The sequence below is a fragment of the Cheilinus undulatus genome, linkage group 15, assembly GCF_018320785.1.
Source record: "Cheilinus undulatus linkage group 15, ASM1832078v1, whole genome shotgun sequence".
In the NCBI taxonomy this organism is placed as follows: domain Eukaryota; kingdom Metazoa; phylum Chordata; class Actinopteri; order Labriformes; family Labridae; genus Cheilinus; species Cheilinus undulatus.
The window spans coordinates 10736839-10757627 of record NC_054879.1 but is presented as its reverse complement, the minus strand read 5'-3'; the positions used below and the strand labels follow the sequence as shown (position 1 = coordinate 10757627).

General features: G+C 38.5%; 1 protein-coding gene across 7 annotated transcripts in view; it reads right to left on the bottom strand.

Annotated features, from left to right (window-relative positions):
- pcbp3 (poly(rC) binding protein 3) overlaps positions 1-20789 on the bottom strand; it is a 129452-nt gene that overhangs the window by 29151 nt on the left and 79512 nt on the right. For all 7 annotated transcript variants that reach the window (XM_041807223.1, XM_041807221.1, XM_041807222.1 and 4 more), the window contains 6 exons: positions 15953-16120; positions 14530-14553; positions 14389-14421; positions 11058-11174; positions 8704-8835; positions 6749-6877 (listed from right to left, as the gene is read on the bottom strand). In XM_041807223.1, the coding sequence (XP_041663157.1) occupies positions 6749-6877; positions 8704-8835; positions 11058-11174; positions 14389-14421; positions 14530-14553; positions 15953-16027 (510 nt within the window). In that variant the 5' untranslated portion in view covers positions 16028-16120. The remainder of the gene's footprint in view (positions 1-6748; positions 6878-8703; positions 8836-11057; positions 11175-14388; positions 14422-14529; positions 14554-15952; positions 16121-20789) is intronic.

Sequence of the window (20789 nt, the reverse complement as noted above, 5' to 3'; positions counted from 1 at the left end):
CTCAACACAGCGGTGTATTTGACGTACTCCTCTCTAATCCCTGCTTGCATTAATGCTGATGCACTATGCTGCTGCTGCTGCTGGCAAAGCTTAACCTCCTCCACCCCAGCCTCCTCCTTTATAGCATAAAGCTTGTTACACCCTCATATTCAGACTCATGCTACCAAGTATCAGTTGCTTTTGAACTGAAATTTTACTGTATTCAGTACAAATTGTCATAAATGTATCTATCCATGGGGGTTTCTAGCATTCCCAGGAACGTCAAAGCATGCTGCTTGACTAACCCAGGGAGCATCTTTAGAGCAGAACCTTCTCTGCCAAGTTAAACTGTATATCCACTCTGCAATAAAATGGTAAAATGTATGACGAGAGTGTTTCTGAGTGATGGGTTTTAATTTGCTGGCATTCTAAGAGCAATACTGGAACATGTTCATGAACACAAAACAAGCCCTAAGGCTCATAGATAGCTGTCTCTGTTCATGAGGAGTGAAAACATTGGAGGCCCTGGCCTGTGTTAACTAAGAGGGTTGCTGATAAATGCACCACCACGTCTCTAGTTCTTTATTTACAATTACAATGGGGAGGTTGTTTCAATGAGAGGGCTGGGGAGTTACAGTTTGCAAACTTACAATAATGACATGGAATTATCGATCCATGTTGAGCAACTCTAACAGGGCTGTTGAGAGGGCTTAATCAGATTTTCTCTGTAGCTGCTGCATTGTAGATGGAAGAATATTCACTTAGGTGTGTGCCCTAACATTAAGAAACAGCAAAGAGTTTTCTGGGTTTTTTTTATTGCAGTCAAGCTGGGTTGTTACATAAATTCTTTCAAACAACTACAAGACAAGTAGTTTGATGAAAAATCCCTGAGTCTGAGTCTGCAACTAAATAGAACGTGTGAAACAAGAATCAAATTTCCTTCTATCACTGAGCAGATTGCTTGTCAGGATGACATTTACAGACAACAATAACACCCTGGTTCTGCAGCAGAAAGTGTAATTGGTATCTCTTGTGACATTTCCCTGCAAAAAAATTAATCCCATTCAGAAATCAGATTCTGAGAAAATGCCTTTACCCCCACAGGCAATGAAAATAATAACTCCGGAGACAGATGCAAGAAATAAATACAGCACAGCTCTCATAACCTAGAACTATTCAAAACTGGGTTGCACTATTTTCAATGTACTCTTTTTATAACTGAACCCTCCAGAGAGGTCTGAGGGGTTTCCTTAAAAAAGAAAACTACCCTTCATAAACCTCTCATTAGTATCTTGTCATATGTGAAAAAAAATATTGGTGCTGGTGGTGTAAGTAGATTATTGGATCTCTAAAACTGTAAAAAGGCATACAAATACATAGATTTGACAGTTCATGAATGGATATGATAATTGCAGAGGCAAAATGAGAGAGAAAAGCTGTTAAAAAGTGGAGCAGACAGGCTGGACCATGATGCTTGGCATTCCAGCATTCTTTGAGCAGCAAATCAGCTACTGAAATACAAAAACAATCAGAGTGATTTCAATCACAATTAGCACAGCGTATGTTCTGCTCCTCCCACCAAAACAACTCTTTCTGTGATTTAAGTGAGGAGCAGAGGGAGGGAGCCACAGCACATACTTCAGATGAAAAGCAATAGAGCTATATATGTCAGGAAGGCAGACGTTAGTTAACTTAATAGAGGTAAAATGTTATTAGCCATATGAGAGCACTCTATTTTTGAAGAGCCAAACCTGGAACAGTAACTTTGCAAAGCTGATAAGTTAGCCAGATACCATGTAAATAATTAAACAGAACCATTTTGCAAAGCTGAAAGCTGAAACAGTTCTGCATGTCAGAGAATGGATTGACCAATCAGAATCATTTGAGAAGAATGAGGCAGTTGCTACATGCATGGTTTAGTTGAAGTGCAAACCAGTAAATAATGGCTACAGGTGAAGTGATAAGCTAGGATTTAATGATAACAGCAGTTTTAAATGAACTGGACAACATTTCTGTATTAAAATAAGAGCAAAGAACCCCACTGAAAGCTTTTCTTGATGGAAAACATGTTTGTGCTTTCCTACCGACTTGCTTCAGCATGAGTTTGATTCACCTACTGGCTCCACCGATGGTGAACAATGACAGAGGCTGCCTGGACTCTGTGTGCCCACTATGTTATATATATCATCTCCCTGACTGGCCTATAATAGGTATAATAAGGAGAACATTTGTGCAATTACCATCTGAATTTTTTTCTCAAAGGTTCTGCCCTTCCAAAACACAGACTAGGGACTGTTACCAGTGTATGAAATATATGCCATGCAACAGATATAGTCTGGCTGGCATATCAAGCTACTGTAACAGAAGAACTTGCAGAATTTGCTACACTAGTGCGGCTGCCCCTCAGGCAACATGACAGTTCAGTGGTCCATATATTACCTGTTTCTTAATATCAATCAAATGGTTGTAATTTCTGCCACAATCAAAAAACCCCAGAGTTAAGTAACCAAGCTACCATATAAACAAACCTTGAAATAATCTGGTTTAATATGAAATTCTTTCAAAGTCCTACCAATACATGGTGGTATAGTGCAGGATATCCATCAGTCTCCATACAGTATACCAACGTCTGAATCATCTTCTAAAATGGCCAAGATAACAAAAAAAATATCTGAGTGCAGTACAACTAAATTTTATTACATATAAACATTACAGCTAAAAGTGCCTCACAAAGAACTGATAGATAGGTGACAGTACCAAAAGAAGAAACAAGCTATAAAATAGTAACCTTGCCAAGTTGATAGATTGGCCTGATTCCATGTCTGTCATCAGGCAAACCAGTTCTGCAAAGCGTCTATCTGTAAATGACTGTGCTCGGTCTGAGAAATGACCTGACCAATCTGCATCATTTAAGGAGAATGAGGCATTAGTTAAAGGCAGGGTTTAGCTGCACTAGAAGCAAGTAGAAATGGCTACCACCAGTGTAGCGATTAGCTCAAGTAGTATAAAGGCAGTTTTGATCAGAACTGGACCACATGTCTTTATGAAAATAAAGCAAAGATATTGAAAGCTTTTCATGATAGAGAAGATGTTCTTGCTCCTCTACCAAACCTGCTTTGGCATAAGTTTGCGATAGTTATGGGTGGGGTTTTGAGGTACTCTGAGCCGGTATAATGGCTGCTGGTGGAGCTGGGATGTAGCCACAGTGTAGCCGCAGGCTAATCAGAACTGGGCCATATTTCTTCATTAAAACAGGAGCAAATAAGTCCAAAGAATCACAAAGAAAACCTTCTATGGTTTTTAAGATGTTTTCACTCTTCTCCCCTGTCCTGCTTCAGCAAGAGTTTGCCGAAGGGTTTAGTTGTATTGCAAGCTTGTAGTAATGATTGCTTCCAGTGAAGCTATTAGCTCTTGTGTAGCTTTAGTGACAGTTTCTTTCTGCCCTCCTTCCGGCCTCACCATGAGTTTTATCCACCAGCAAGCTCCCCCATTGGTAAACTCCGACACTGCCTTTCTGCTGAACTTATGGTGTGCATGAGTTTTGTCCTTTTGCTCAGATTGGTCTATAGATAAATGTGACTTACAGAACATTTATCCAATCATCTTCAGATCATTTTTTTAGAGCCTTCCCCTTCGCTTTGTACAGGAGGTTTCCCAGATTAATGCAATATATACATGTAATGGAAAAACAGTCTATCTGGCATGTCAGGTTAATAAAGTATATTCTAATTAAAAACAATTGGTGAATAATCAAAGAAAATCAAATCAAAATATTGAAACAACCTATGTGTCTTTATTTGGCCATTAAAAACACCCAGACAGTTTGCTATTCTGATGTCCAGAGGCTCTGAGTTCCAAAGTTTGGATGCATAAAAACAGAAAGTTTTCTCCCTGGTGCCCATTTTTAGGCAAACTAAACATGCAAGATCGTCTAACATGTTGTTATTTGTCTGCGAGTCTTTCCTGGATGGGCAGATTATAAATTTGGGGGATAAATTATGAGCATATTAATTTCTCCAAGCATCACATCCGCACTGACAAGTGACCAGTTAGGCCAGTTCAGCCAGTTGTATTTTCAGAAGTTCCACACTGTAAGCCTGTGAGCCAAAGCTGAGTGAGAAGAAACTCCCTATCACACACATGTAGGGATCACCTTACAACTCAGTGGAATGACACACAGATTTGTTGATCTTCCACAGCAGGAGTGGAGTTAAGGTCCAATCAACAACACGGCCAATCAAATGGCCTTTTCAGCAGTGACGGATAACTTTATTTCTACCTACGCTCTAAGAAAAAATTGACTTTTCAGCTTCCAACTACTACCTACTCTTTGTATTGGCCAATATTCATGTGCATCTTTATGTTTATGGATTTGTTTATGCATTACTGGATCTATTTATGAATTTATAAGTAGTTTGGCATCAATAATAATCCCACATTGATGTCTTCTCTGCTGTTTCCCATTCCATCTCTTTCTTTTGCATGATTTCAACAAACTGAGCATGCCATAAGAAGCAGCATTTGGTCAACATAATAAACAAACTTAAACAGAAATACAGTCAGTCTTGGACAGGCATTTTGGCAAATCAGGCAAATGCCAGATGGGCCGACCCACCTACTGGGGCCACAAGGGCACCACAAGCAATAAGGGGAAAAAAGAAAAAGTTATGGAAAAACACATCAACCCGCCAGCCGCTGCCCACTTGATGTCGGAATAATCCATCTGATTAGACTTCACACGGTCCAAGAATCATCATTAGGCTTCTTTACTGTAAGGCAAGTGCAGTGATGTAGACTGTTATTAACTCCCCCTTACCCTCAAATCTAATTGTCCATGTAATGTCAGAAATCAAGTCATAAAACACAGGGATTAATCAAAATGCAAATGAAAAAGATAATAAAGGACAAAGGAGGCAAAAAAGGGTGAAATGAAAAGGTCAGAGTGAAGAAAGATGAAATCTAAAAGCTGATGTTGGCAAATGTTTTTAGCTCTTCACAATGAACATTAATGATGTAGATGATGACAGTGCCACAGATGCATACAGTTTGGCAAATATAGGGCCAGGGTTTGTTCTCAGTCTGGGGCTCAAAATGAATATAAGGTAAGCAAGTAAGTCTGTTCTTCCTCACTTCCAATGTTTTCTTGCTACTTTTACATAGTTATTGTTAAAAATAAACATTTGTGCAAACACAGTGTGAAATAATGCACTAATCATGAAAGAATACAGTGATGTTTCACATCAAATTAAACAGGAGAACCTGGGCTACACGACTATATAACCATTTTTGCAAGCCACAAACACAACTCAAATAACAACTAAATGAATTAGGACATATCAAACTCCGTACAGCTCAGCTGTGTTAACTCACCTGCCATATTTTTGGCTGGACAGCAGCAAAAATTCATGCAGAACACACAATCTCACCTTTAAATGAAATTTTTTAAAAATTTTTGCTGTGTGCCATCTTCATTTACTCCCAGTATTACATCAGTATTACATATACTCATATTAACACCTCTCAACAAATCTCACAAGTGTTCCCTTTACGATGAGACACCAGAATTATTCAAATAGACCTTGTGGTTGCAGAGATATACCAATTTTATTATGGGTAAGCAATTTTTCAAGCAGAAACCTAAAAGAGAAATAGAGGAAAAAAGACTTAGGGTTGAAGGGGTTAAGTGGCAGGAATGCAAGAGTTGGATCAGATGTGAGATGGAAAATAACTATTCAGTGAGGCTGTAGTCAACCAAAGAAAAACTTGACTGACTCAAATTATAACCACTAACCAATCAATTGACTGGTCATGAAAAAAACTGACATGTACAATTATCTCTAAAACAACCCAATCAGTGATGGGGTAACCTTCCTGGTAGTCTAAATCAATAGTTTTTGACTGGTCGAACCTTCCCACCATCATCTCCTGAATAAGAAAACATGACTGAAATATTTAAAAACTTTGAGCCACTCAGTCTTATTTTCTGACAAATTTGTAGTTTGGACCTTAGGCTGGCCACACACAAGATATTAAGCCCAACTTTATGCTAGATTTACTCTCTGTGATGACTGGGGGGCATGTCCTGAATCGAGGATCATTGCAGAAACTGATTTATCAAAATAATCCTCAAGTCTGTGGTGTGTACACACTTACTTTACAGCTCCCTACAATGTCAGAGCACATCTGCTACAAATTCTCCGCCAGACTGCTGCCGATGGAAAACTACAAATGTGATCAGGCAGACTGGGTAGCGTCCCCAATGGGATTTTATGTTCTTTTATGGCTGGCAAACAATTGTACCTTAATCTTAGCCAGGACAGTGGGGGTATGAGCTGTGAAAAAGGGCAGGGCATCTTGAATTCAGTACAAACTCAATACATTCATGTCTGGTAATCTATGTGGTTCTATTTTCTTTCAAGCACTGCTGCTTTCTGCAATTGCCAGACCAAGGAGATTTTTGTTGAAAGAGAACTCATCAACCAACTAATGGAGGGTGTCAGCCCTACTTAGCATCTTAAATATTAGGTCAAAGACTGCAGTCGCAGAGATACTAATAACTACATGCCAAGCCAACTCTTCCCCATTGAATTCACACTTTGTATGCAGGGCTCACCCAATCACTGAAAATAAATGTCACATTGTCTGCATGAGAAGAGTGCATAATAAACAACCAGATCAATAAAACATCAATATGCCTTTTTTTTTAAGATCTTACATTCCTGTAAAACTGGACTTCACTTGGAGCTGTAAGAATAAAAACATGCCTTACCTCCAGCATGACCACACAGATTTGTTTGACACACTGGATGATGGCTTCTGGGGTCCCAGAGATTGTCACTGCACGCTCTGTGGAGTTGGGCAGCATGTCTCCTGCCACCTGGACCTGGGCCCCTGTGGACTGGAGGAGAGGGAAGACTTTGAGGGATGTGACAATGTTGGTAAGAAAGCCTGGAGAAATGCAGCACTCACATCAACTCAGTTCTGTAGAGCATTAAAATGTAAATGTACTGCTTGAGATGTAAATGGTCTTTGTGCTCTGCTCCTGTGCAAACATTTTCCACTTCAGTTAAAAAACACTAAAATAAGTGACTTGTGCTTCTGCCTTCAGCTTTGAAATGCAGCAAGTTGCTGATGATGTCCCACACATTTCACAAATAGATTAAAAATTGTTCAGTGTAGTTAAGTCTAGGTGCCAAAACTAGCTGATTCTGTTAAGATCTGAGCTAAAATAATGAAAAGACCTACTACACTGATATCATAATAATCTATGGACCCTCAAGTCTTTTTAAATCAATATAATTTCAGAAAAAAACAAGAGATCACTGCGAAAAAAATGTTTTTTCCCTGGCGCAGATATTCATTAGTTTGAGTTAAACAAAATTTGTATTTTTATTGTATTCAACATCTCTCCAAAGCATTCAATATCCAAATACATTATTTTCATTAAGGTTTGAATTGCTGGCAGAAAATCAAAATAACTGGTTAAGAATAGAGCAATATGCATCTGGCAAAGAAGTCTTCAACACAAATATGTTCATAATTATTTTTAAAAATGGATACTGATGTTTTAACTTGAAAGAGCTCTGAAATCAAAACTTGGAGGAAAAACCCTGGTAGTTATTTACAGCCTTCATGCATTATGGCATGCTCTCCACCAGTCTTTCACATTGCTGTTGGGTGACATTTTAAAACTCTTGATTCAAGCAAGTCAGCATTGTTTGATCATTTTTTTCTCGTCTGGAGATCAACAAATTAACGACTCATTGAGAAGAATAAGGTTTACCTGCGATGGAATTACACTTGACTCCACTGACACTTTAACAGAATGGAATTCATGCATGCAGAGATGCTAATTTATGGAAGATTTGCACTCATGGCGTCTTATATTAACCACCAATTTGTGACAATATTAAAGGGTAAAGATCTTTGGAAAATCTGCTGGAAGGTCCAGCAAAGGCTGAGTAATCCATCACACGCAGGTCAACTGTTATGATAACAGATTACAAGGGAAACATTTCAAAAGGCAAGTGATGATATCTAACCCTCTTCATACAACATACTGTTGATGAGTGCTATCAAACACAATGAAGAAGAAAAATTTGAAAGAACTTAATCAAGTTATCTGAGGAAATATAAACAAATAATGAGTATCAATGATGTTAGCTCACCTGACAACTACAAAAGCATAACTTAGCAGAGGATGGACCGATCTTTCCTCACTCTGTGGGACAGACGGAGAAGCATCAAAGTAGCTCAGTGAAGAGACGGGGGCCTCTAGTGGATTCGTTTTTCAATGTCCACACCACCATGATAGACGTACATCAGTATGAGGCTACTAACGGTTGTAAAGTTGAAAACACACTGATCTATTTTCATGCCTATGTAGAGCATAAATAAGCTTATACTCTGCCATAAGTGCGGAAATTATCTTCCCATGCCCCTGGTAATAAACAAAGACATCCAGAGCGCAACCTGGGATGTGTCAATCCTCCTCCTTCCTGTTCGTGTCCTCTGGTGGGCTTTCTCGCCATTACACACCTTACTTCAGCCTAATTCTTTTTGCACAAACATGCCAAAAAGTTCTGCACAGCACTGTATATCATACTTGAAACAAAGTTGTTGCACTTCACTGTCTACTGGTCTTGCATAAAGATATGAGGGAAAAAGTCTCAGATTTGAATCCGAGTGAGAAACTGAAGGTCATAAATACATTTGATCCCATACCTCTCTCATCTCCTTTATTTTGGAGCCTCCTTTACCGATGAGGGAGCCACACTGGCTGGCAGGAACTACAAGCCTCAGGGTGACTGGGGGCTTGCTGGTGGCTGGGCTGTTGCTCATGGAATTGATTATGTCCTATAAAAACAGAAACAAACATATATGACATTTCATAGTTTTTATGTTTTACCGGAATGTTTCGACAGAAACATCATAGCACTCATTTTGTCTGTAAAAGTTATCAATAAATCATGTTAGTTCAGAGTAAAGGTCAGTACACATAAACTGCACACGTCTTGATCCTCCTCTCAGATCTTTTTGCTTCATATGTAGGAAACAAAGGACTTGATCTAAGAGACTCCGGTCACTGAGGACACAGCGGTGGGTCTGCTCTTTGGTTCCAGTCACAGCGCTTTAGTATATCCATTTAGATTAATCATATCAAAGGCAGGATCAGAGGAAAAGATAACTGAAAGGGCACAATTTAAATTCACCTTTTACAGCCAATGACGGGCTCTGTTCCTTGAAGACAGACATAGAACACACATGCCTCATAAAATACACAAATTGAGTTTTGGTTTATAAAATAAACACAACTTTTTTTGTCAACTATGTAAACATGTTTTGAAAAATGCTACATCAGGCAATATATAAACTAACTTTTTAAAATCTGTGGAGCTGCCCCCTGCTGGCAATTAGAAAGGCTTCTAAATTGACTGTACTTTTTAAGCCAAGAAGCTCCATCCATTTCTTACATACAGTCTTTGTATACATTAGGGGTGGGAAAAGGTGGCCTGGGCCAATATGCGGTCCCCTTCCTAACTAAATGTGGCCCATGAGTCATCAAGATATCAACAAATTGTAAACATGAGGTGCCAATATCACATCATGCAAAAACTACAACATAAAAGAGTAATATTTATAGATTATCTTGGATTATTGGTATATGTTTTGTTCTTTGTATGACTTTAATCAACAGAATTGGCAGTAATTGTTTCTGTAAAGCTCTTTTTTATGAAGTAACATTTATTGCATTAGCAAATAAAAAGGAACAAATGTAATTAAAATATTCTTTGATAACTGGTGAGTCATTTATTGCATTTAAAAGTAGCTTAAATTATACGTATAGCTGATAAAATGTAGCATTCTGTCTTGATTTGAGTTTTAAAGTATATATTCTAGGTTAGTACATTTTGGTGAAAGCTATGTATTTGCTCTTTTTGTTATATTAAATTATACGTTATTGTAATTGAGAGTACACAATAATTTTAACAATACGTGCCTCAGGCAGTCAGAGTAGAATACATGAGCCCTCTTGTTAACCAAAGTTGCTCCAAATAAAGTGAAAATGAAAACTTTAGATGCCACCAGTGAGATGTTATATTTTTCTTTATGTAAAGCGGAAAAAATACGGTATCTGTTTCCATTTTTACGCTGATGACACACAGCTTTACATGCCCTTGATGGTCAGTGCCTCTAATCATTTGGGCTCAGTTATTGACTGTTTTAAAGATGCTTAGATGCTTTCAGTTTTGTCAAGCAGGAACTGAGATCATTGTTTCTGGACCCCATGGAGGTGCACCAACCCCAGTATGGACCTGTCCCCTCATGGACTCTTTCTGAAACCCTCTTCAAAACCATCTGAGAATGATCATGCACAAAGACTAAATGGATTAGTAGGTAAATTCAGTTGTAAAGCCAGTTTCTTCCATCTCTGGATCTAACCAGAGGTGAAGTTCATTTATCTTTGACTGGTTTTTGAGAAGGTTATGCTTGCTTTTATCACTATATGTCTTGATTATTGTAATGCACTTATTTTTGTTTGAGCCAAGCCTCTCCTTATCATTTACAGCTTGTTCAACTTGTTTTAAAACAATAAATGCAACCACATTTACCCTATGTAAGCCTCTCTTCACTGACTCTATGAGTTTGAGGATTAATTTTAAAATTTTACACTCAGACACTCAGATCCACTGATCAGTTACTTCTGACTGTCCTGACTGTCAAAGCAGAAGTGACCAAGCCTTTTCAGCAGCACTGCTGAAACTCTTGAACTCTCAGCCTTCACATGTTCAGCTGTCCACTGCAGAGCCTGTTTTAAACTCAAACCTATAAACGCTGGTTTTGACTCTGCTTGATAGAGTCTTGTTTTCCTCTCCTTTTCTTTTGGTCTTAATGTTTTATTTTTTAATAACCAGTCCTTTTTAAATTTAACTTGTGTTTTTTAAGTCTTCATTGATTTAATTTTTTTACTTTACAGCACTTTGGTCAACTTTTTCTTGTTTTTACATGTGCTTTAGTAATAAACTTGTTTGGATTGGATCAGAAAACTGTACAGTCTTCATACATTCACATCATACCTCCTCGAATTTGTAGGCGATCATAGCAAAAGCCTTGAAGATGGTGTCTGTTGGTCCAGTGATGGTGACAATCCTCTCAGGACAGTTGCCCTCGGAAATATTGATTCTTGCTCCGCTCTGGAAAAAACAATGCAAACATGCTGTCAATGGAGTCAATGCAGTGCTGAGACTGTAAATCAGGAATAGATATCCCTCATTTGAATAATCTATTCCCTGCTAATGACTAAAAGGCACGATGAACAATGTATTTCAAACTATTCATGACATTTATTGAGCTTTGAGAGGTATGATTAAGCAACAAGCTATGAAAACATTTACACAGTGTCTAAAAATGAGAAACTGGAGGAACTTAAGGGAGCCCTTTTTTCATGAATGGATCACAGAGTTTGCAAAGCTACCACCATACAAACAAATCTCTTCAAGCTGTAATGGCAGAACTTAGAAATATTTGATAAAATGGAGAGACTACTTGAAATACATCAGTACTGTGGGTAGACCTTGATGTAAAATGAACAAAGTATTAGTAATCTTGTTGTAAAATTAGAATGAATCATGGTGCACATCAATTCAGGAAAATGCTTTCTAAAAATATATTTTTTTCATTATGTATTTGTTTATTGTATGTTTAGCTTTTCTCATTTTTCCTTTTTGTCCCTTTCATTTTCTTCACTTTATCTGTGCCATACATATTAGTGTTTACAGTGCATTCACTGTTATGTTACAGCCTGATGCTACAGTCAAATTCATTTTTCTGTCATTAATCTCCACTCAGTCCCCCATTTTTGTTTTTTTGCAAATCTATGAAAGAATTATATATATGATACTGACATTAGTATTCAGACCCTTTACTCAGTACTTAGTTGAAGCACTTTTGGCAGTGATTACGGCCTCAAGTCTTTTTTGAATATGACACAACTAGCTATGCACACCTGGATTGGGGGATGTTTTTGCCACTCTTCGTTGCAAATCTTCTTAAGCTCAGTCAGGTTTGATGGGGTGAGTGGAGAGCCATTTTCAAGTCTCTCCAATGCAGTAGACTGTAGAAAGAACTGGGCAAACCCTGTGTGACGTCAGCCGCCTGCTTACAATAGGTGGACTCAAATGACTCTTGAAGCCAATCTGAAGCAGGCTCCATATTGAAATCTCAGTATCAACCAAACTTTGGATCAACCTAACAGTCCGCCCACTAAGCTCAACTTCCTGATGGCTAGCCAGCTAGCATTCCGGTTGACAGAAATGTAAGTTCTGCCTGTTGAGTTATCTGTCAATCAAATGAGACTCGCCAATCAGTCAGCAGTGAGGTTTTTCCTAAATATAATCTAAACTATTGTGGTACAAAAAAATTCACCCCCTGTACAGCGAGAGCACATGAAGACATTAGCTAATGAAACACTTTGGTATTTTAAACCAGGCTGTGGACCAGTTATTTCTAGTATGAAAACTGGCTTTTTAACAGGTGTTCAGACGGGACTTCTGGTGTTCCCACAGCCAGTCTCAAGTGGACACTCCCTGAATTGCAATTTTTTTGCACTTTGCCGTATTGGCTTCATTTTTCAGTACTGGAGTTTGCAGCTTGGTCTGTCCAGAGAGATTCTAATCAGATCTCTGGCTGGGCCACTGTAGAACATTCACAGAGGTGGCTGTGTGCTTAGGCCCATTGTCATGCTAGAAGGTGAAGCTTCAGACCATTGTGAGGTCCTGCACTGCAGAACAGGTTTTCATTGAAGCTATTCCTGTACTTTGCTCCATTCAGCTTTCTCTTGAACCTGACCAGCCTCCCAGTCCCTACTGCTGAAAAACACCCCCACAGTATGATGCTGCCACCACTGTGCTTCACTGTTAGGATGTTATTGGGCAGGTGATGAGCGGTGCCCTGTTTCCTCCAGATATTACATTTAGAACTAAGGTCAGTCAGTTCAATCTTGGGTTCATTCGACCAGAGAACTTTGTTTCTCATAGTCTGAAAGTCCTTCAGGTGCTTTTTGCAAGCTCCAAGTGGCCTATCATGTGTTTCGCAATGAGGGGAGGCTTCTGTTTAGCCACTCTGCCATTGAGCAGATCAGTGGAAGGCTGCAGTGATGATTGTCCTTCTGGAACTTTGTTCCATCTCTACACAGGATCTCCGGAGCTCAGTCAGAGTCACCATTGGATTCTAAATTTCTCATTTATCAGCTAAATTTCAAGTGATGTGGGAAGGGCTCAAATATCTATGTTGTAAATGTGATATTTCTTTTTTTTCTAATAAATTTGCAAACATTTTTCGAATTCTGTTTATGCATTGTTAATATAATATAACACCCCCCCACACACACCACACACACACACAGCATGATGCTGCCACCACCATGCTTCACTGCTGAGATGGTATTGGGCAGGTGAAGAGCGGTACCTGGTTTCCTCCGGAGAATATTGTTTCTCACAGTCTGACAGTCCTAAAGTTGTTTTTTTGGCAAACTCTGAGTAGGCTTTCATGTGTTTTGCACTGAGGCTTCTGTCAAGCCACTCTGCCATGGAGCAGATCAGTGGAGGGCTGCAGTGATGGTTGTCCTTCTTGAATTTTGTGCCATCTTCACACAGGATCTCTGAAGCCCAGTCAAGGTGACCACTCCTTTTACTAAGGCCCTTCTCCCCTGATTGCCTGTTTGGCCAGGCGACCAGCTCTTGGAGGAGTTCTGGTTGTGTCAAACTTCTTCCATTTGAGAACTATGGAGGCCACTGTGCTATTGGGAACCTTCTGTGCAGCAGAACATTTTTGCAGCCTTCCCCAGATCTGTGACTTGCAGCAATCTTGTCTCTAAGCTCTGAAGGCAGTCACTTTGACCATATATTCTGTTTTCATCCCTCTAATATACACTGTCAGTTGTAAAGAGGTGTGTGCCCTTTCAAATCATGTCCAATCAATTCAATTTACCACAGGTGGACTCCAATCAAGGTGTAGAAACATCTCAGCAAAGACTGAGAGAAATTGGAGGAACCTGAGCTAAATTTCAAGTGCTTATGCAAAGAGTCTGAACACTTATGTCAATGTCATATTTCTATTTTTTCTTTTCAATATATTTGCAAGAATTTCTAAAATTCTGTATTCACTTCATCATGGCAGAGCAATCAGTATGGATTAATGACAGAAAAAAATAATTCAAATGACTGCTGCATCAGGCTACATCATCTGAATTCTCTCTGAAGGTACAGTGTATAACTTAATGTTATATTTGTAAATGGGATTCATGTGAGTTGTTGACCAAAATGTGATCATGTTTATGTAAAATTTAATAAAATACTCTTTACAAAAAAAAACTGAACTACATAATGTAAATATTTGTAGGAAACTCACCTCTTCTCGCATCTTTTTTACTGTTTCCCCTTTCTGTAGGGAAGAAAAAATACCATTAAATTATTCAGTCCTTTTTCACCATTAAGTTATGCATATATATGTCTCTGTAGTTGTATGTAGGATCTCACAATATTAACATACCTTTCCAATTATGCTTCCAACTTCCTGCAATACAAAAAAGAAAAGTGTGAATTTGTACATGATTCACTGAAGAAGCTTCAAGACAAATTTAGTGAGTTCTAACAGCTTGAAGTTGTTTGTCCTGGTCGAGGAGCAGACATTACAGGGGCATGCCGAGGTCTCACAGCTGTGTTTTGGTGTTGTGGGCCACACTCTCCATATGTATGTAATCACTCTTCATGAGCTCTGAGTGGCACTGTGGGGAAAAGGGCAGCAGGGCAGTGCCGGCTGCCAGCGTCAACACTCTCTGACCTCTCTCAGAGACTGAGAGGGTTACATCCGTTGTGACGTTAACACTGCAGGCGACTTCCTGCAATGTGCCGGACTCCTCCCTTAGCATTCGTAGCATATTAATCATCACTTTGGAAAGTCACTTACTTTGTAGGTGCCCTTAAATATCCTGCTTTTAATATTTGTTATCCATTTCAAGTATTTGTTGCACTTAAACAGCAAGACACATCTTACATCTGGTGATTAGACCAACAAACTAACTATTCATCCATCCATTATCCATACAACTTGTCCTATTCAGGGTCAGGGAGAAGCCAACCCCCAATCTTCTTCCTTTTTTCTCTTTTTCCTTACCTCTAAATCAGACTATCTCTAACCCTGAGTTCGCAACTCTTTTTGACAAACTATAACACAAGTTGAACCCTTTTTTTATTGTGCAATCCAGCTCTTTAATTCCAGTGCACTCTTGTCCTCAACCAACCCTTCAACAACCTCCTTTTCAAAATGGAAATACTTCAAATATTTAAAATACAGGTATGTATGTCCACATTAAAGGGAGCACACATGTAAACCAATGAAAAGGGTCAACAGGATCGCACTAAGGGGAGCTGGAAGTCAGACCTAATGTTATGAAATGCTGTCCAGCTCTTGTGTGCTGTTCATATGCAGAAAAGCGACACCTGCAGAGGAGCAGGGAGTGCCAAAAGTCTAACTTCTGTATCATTTCTGTCAATCTGTATTAACGCCAAAGACTGTACACACTACAGTAAGCTGAAAGCCAAGGCTAACAGACAGGGTCATATTTTATTCCCAGGAGGATCTGGCATGTTGCACAGAGCCTGTTGTCATGGTGAGGCTGGGGCAGGAGGGCAGCATCTTAGCATGGAGATAACATAAGGCCATGAAAGTCTCATTTTTCACGTTGATCTCTCAGAATGAAAATGGACGTCAGGTACGGCTGAAACAGAGAAACAGCTGGCTGAATGTTTGCAGTCTCTTATGTGAATATGGATCTGCCTGAAAAACCAATTTACTGGACTGCTTTTGCCGAGGAGCGGTTGTTGTTTAATTATTTTAAGTTAATTCTGAGTGCAGCTGAGGTAAATCCACACAGACGTGACTGAGCAAACTTCAGAGATTGTGTGTCGCTTACTTTTCCATGCATGAGGAGGCGGATGGTGAGGGTGACATTGAGGCCGCCCTCTGATTGGACTTTGGTGGGCTCCATGCTGGGGTGAAGTGGCAGCGAACTATCGTCCTGATGGAATGGGATGTCCTCAGACGGAGAAGGAGAGGGGTGGTATTCCAGCCAGCCAGTCACCTGCCAGTCACAAAACACACCAAAATAAACTTCCTAAAAACAGTACACTGTTTCATATCTACTATTTCTAAACATATCAGTACAGATAAAGATAATAGTTCAGCTGTAATACCACTTCATCTTAAGTCGTGTGGATGAAAGCATAAAAAGTCTTTTTTTGTGTGTGTGTCCATCAAACAAATGGCAAACAAAAGGATAAGTGCTCAGAGAAGAAATCCCTGAACCCAGTGATGTCCTTACTACTGGCACCCACAAGTCAATCATGTAGACTGATGGGCAACAACAAGCCAGCTGCTCACCAGGATTATCAAGTGGGAGCCCCGCTTCACCAGTGTTTCCCTCAGTTACTCCCACAACACCTCAAGAGGTCTGAGGCAGGGATGGGAGGCAATACAGTAAAACTGTATCTCAGGGTAATAAAAATAGCCATGGTATTAAAGGTGATTAATTAAAAGTGATGACAGAACTACTGCTAATGATGATGATGATGATGATGATTTGTCTGACAATGAACCTATCAAAGAAAAGGATCAAATCTTACTTGCATGTTACGACATAAAACCAAGTTATATGAGGAAGCATGGCTGGCTGCAATGTGATCCATGGCAATGTGAGTTTAAAAACAATGTAATTCTTCTTTCTCGGGTTAATGGTAAATGATCTATAGCTTATTAAAATACTTGCTTCAGCAGCAGCGACCTTGGCATAATTAAAACCAAACTTAAAAGAAAAATACATTTATACTTATGTTAACCTTTTTCACATGATATGTAAATCAATTAAAATCATGTGCATGTCTGTAGGTTATTTTTGGCGCTGAAGTATTCTGTAACTTTATAGGCTGTAGGCTGTAGATGAAAGTCAGGGATGGATGGATCTCACTGTTGTTGTTCAATGCATAAAGAAATTATGTTTACAACCAATTTTTATCTGTTAAAAAGCACTTAGAACATTGCTTCACATTTCCAGATTCTGTCTGAAAATAGTGTGGGATTTCTATTTCACACATTACCTTAATAAAACTCTGGCTTCCTCCCACTACCAAAAACAAAAACATGCTCATTAGGTTAATCAGTGGCTCTAAATTGGTCGTAGGTGTGAATGTGAGCATGCCTGGTTGTCTGTCTTTAAATGTCAGCCCTGCGATTGACTGGAGACCAGCCCAGGGTGTAGCCCGTCTCTCGCTCAGTGACATATGGGATAATCTCCAACCCCCCGCAACGCCCAACAGGATAAGCGGTATAGAAAATGGATAGATGGATGGATATAACCTTAATACACTAAAAAAATCAAACTTGATTACTGCTGAGCAAGGTTATTATAGTTAACTAAAACTAAAATTCCAAAATCATTTTAGTTAAATGAAACTAAATCAAAACGAAGCTTTGTTAAAAAAAAAAAGTGAAAACTAACTAAAACTGTTTAGCGTGTTCAAAAAGCAAAAAAAACTAAATAAAATGAAAATAGAGACAAATTATCCTTAGTTTAAGTCTTTAACACAACCATACTGACCGGCACCAACACCCAGCAGTCAAAACTAATTAAAACTAAACTGAAATTGGACACACAAAGTGAAAATGAAATAAAAGTAAAAACTAATGAAAAATCATAACCTTGCCATTGAGTGAACAAATTATGAAGTATTGGGTGCATTTTTGATAATTGAACTATTTGATACAACACATTATATTGAGTTTCTTAAATGATGTAACATATGTATCAAGTGAACATTTAGATTTAAGTTGAGCCAACATCTTCTAGGGTCTCACCTTAAATAGTTGGTGCATCTATTTTAGTTGGACCCACTGAAATATATTTTTCTATTGGAAAAAGAAATCTGCAATCTCAACATTTTTAGCTAAAAGCATGTTATGTCAACTTAATGGCAACATGAAGCATTAAGGTGGGCCCCTCTGAAAAAAACTATGAAATTTATTAACTATTTTACATTGGTCCTTCATTTGGTTTTACAAGAAAATGTCCATTACACACTGAGAGTCCATTTAATCCTCTGTCCTGATGTAACTCAGCTTACAAGTGCAGTGTGAAACTAATGCTGCAGCTATAGATCACTCCCAGCACCCCTTTAATATGCCCTCATTTTGTATTTGTTAAAGGATTGAATGAAATGCCTGTAGAGACATGCTCTGCTCTCTGTGCTTGGCTCTAACTGTTTCTTGTATTATACAGTTTCAAAACACCTGGTGGTAATGTGGTATAACACAGGAAAATTTTGAAAAAACTTTAGAAAATGTAGCCGCCATTGTAACAGACAAAAAAAAGGTGTCAAATGACCTCAACTTTAATCTGCGTATCTAAACTTTTCCCTTTCATACACTTCCTCCGTAGAATCCTCCCAAGGAACCGTCAGTGCCATAAAACAAACTATCTGCTGACTTGCAGACCAAAGCATTATGTGAGGCCTCAGGTCAGTGCAAACTATCTCACGTGGCATGACAAGTTTCCCTCCAAATCTAACTGCCGATAGCACCTTTTAACCTGCCTGACTGATGCCTGCCTCCTTTAAATTTCTCTCCCTCAAGGACAAACTGAACTGCTGCACTTTCATTCTTGATTACCTCTTTCTTTCACCTGTCCCCTTCGGCTTTCAATTCCTGCAGCTAGATTAAAATCATAAGTTTTGTTCATTATCTAAAATCCTGAAAATGTAAGTAACTTTTCAGGAACCTCATTCTGAGACTAATAACTGTCAAGGAGAGAGTCTGTAAATACAGCATGGCTATCATACGTATGACTTTTGAGGTCCCAACACAATATTTGTTTTATTAGTGTAACATAATTGGGCAGACAAGATGTAGGTAGCCTGTAATAATAACCAATTCCCTCCAGTCTATTTCCAGTCTGGAATTTCAAAATTAAAAATGAGTAACCAGCCTGTTTAGTGTTTAATTGGGCACTGCAGTGTATGCAACGACACGGAAAAATACAGCCAATTTTTAACAAGGTGATTAAATCTTCTGCTTATCTATCCCATGTGCATGGGGCGAGTCTAAATGGCGATATTAATTCAATCAGCACAGCTCCTGAAATATCAGATGTCATATTGTTCACTTGTCACAGCATGATGACATGCTGTCTCCATAGGGATGAAGTCTTCAATAGGAGCTTTTGTGTTACCACAGTTAGATTACTTTGCTCCCATTTGCCTTTGCCACAAAGGCAGAGACAAACAGAACAGTTGTTAGGCATAAAAGGCTGTTTTAAATCAAAGTTAAACTCCCTAAAAAAGGTTGCAGGAAATCTTCTGAAGCTCTTATTTTCTCCTTTCATTCTTTGCATGTTGTGATTTGAATCAGCACAACACAGAGAAACCTTGTGCGACTGATGACAAAAATAACATTGTCGTTGTTTCATTGTGTTTTAGGTCTTCATTTATTCTTAAAAGGCATTGAAGACATTGAGATTTATCTCATTTTTAATGCTGTAAAGATCATAAAGCACACTGAAACAAACAAAAAGAACAAATACACCACTCAAAAAGCAATAGAGCGATTTAAATGAAATAAGACTTAAACTTCAAACACAGTGTCTGGAAATTATAGTTCTAAAGTCGGCAAGAGAGGGGAGAATATATAGTGTTTTTTTTTAATTATAATGTTCATTATAAATCATAATGTGAATTGATGTTGACTCAAAAACGTAGTTAACCTTTAAGAATTCCTTTAATATCTTAATGCATTTGTGCCTAAAGAAAAACAATGTCAGCCTCCCCCCAAAAAATGCAGCAAAAATGATATATATTGTTTTTTTCCATTTTAAACAAGTAAGCTAAGTATTTTAAAACTACTTCAGCCTGAATTATACGTAGCAATTATTAATCATATTTGTGGGGTTTTCAACCCTTTAGACCCAAGTGTGTTTACAAAACTCTGCTGATTTAATAGAACAAAATCACAGAAAACTCAAATAAAATACGCACACACTTTTTTTACACACACACATCAACCATTATCAATAGCGACACATTTGAGTAGCAATGCACACTCGCGGAAAACAGTGAAAAGTGTAAAAATTTGCAGCATGCTTTGAATGGGAAAAAGTAGCGCCATCCGGTGAACCAATATGAAAATTTAAAATTGAAAGCTAGCGGTCCAAAATAAAATCATAACATTGAGGAATGTATGAGTTTATATAAAGATAAAAGTGGGATCAAAAATGGCATTTTTGGTTTTAAATGGGACATTTCTGTTGTCGGGAACAAATGTGTCAGTTTTTGTGTAGCTCAGCCATTTTGGCTAATTTAAGGAACTGAGACAGTGATCATACAAATTTTCAAGAATTGAATATCCTCTGGCAAATTTGAGCTAAATTCAATAAACACAGCCAAGATGGCTGGAAAATAAATAAATAAATAAATAAATGGACAAAATAAAGTAGTACAAAAGTACTACCAATACCAAGTGTTCAACTTAACTTTCAGAGAAATGTCATCTCCCTCACGAAACATAATCAGAAATTTCATTTCAAGCCAGCATTGAGGTGACCCTCTGTCTTCCTTTTTCACATACTATAAAACAATAAATGCCCCAGGGTTTTTCCAACCATCTCCTGAGCTGTCAGCTAATGTTTTCTGCACCTGTCTGGATATGTCTGGTGGCCTGTTTAGCTACATATTCACATCCACAAGGAAATGCTAATTTCCTTCCAG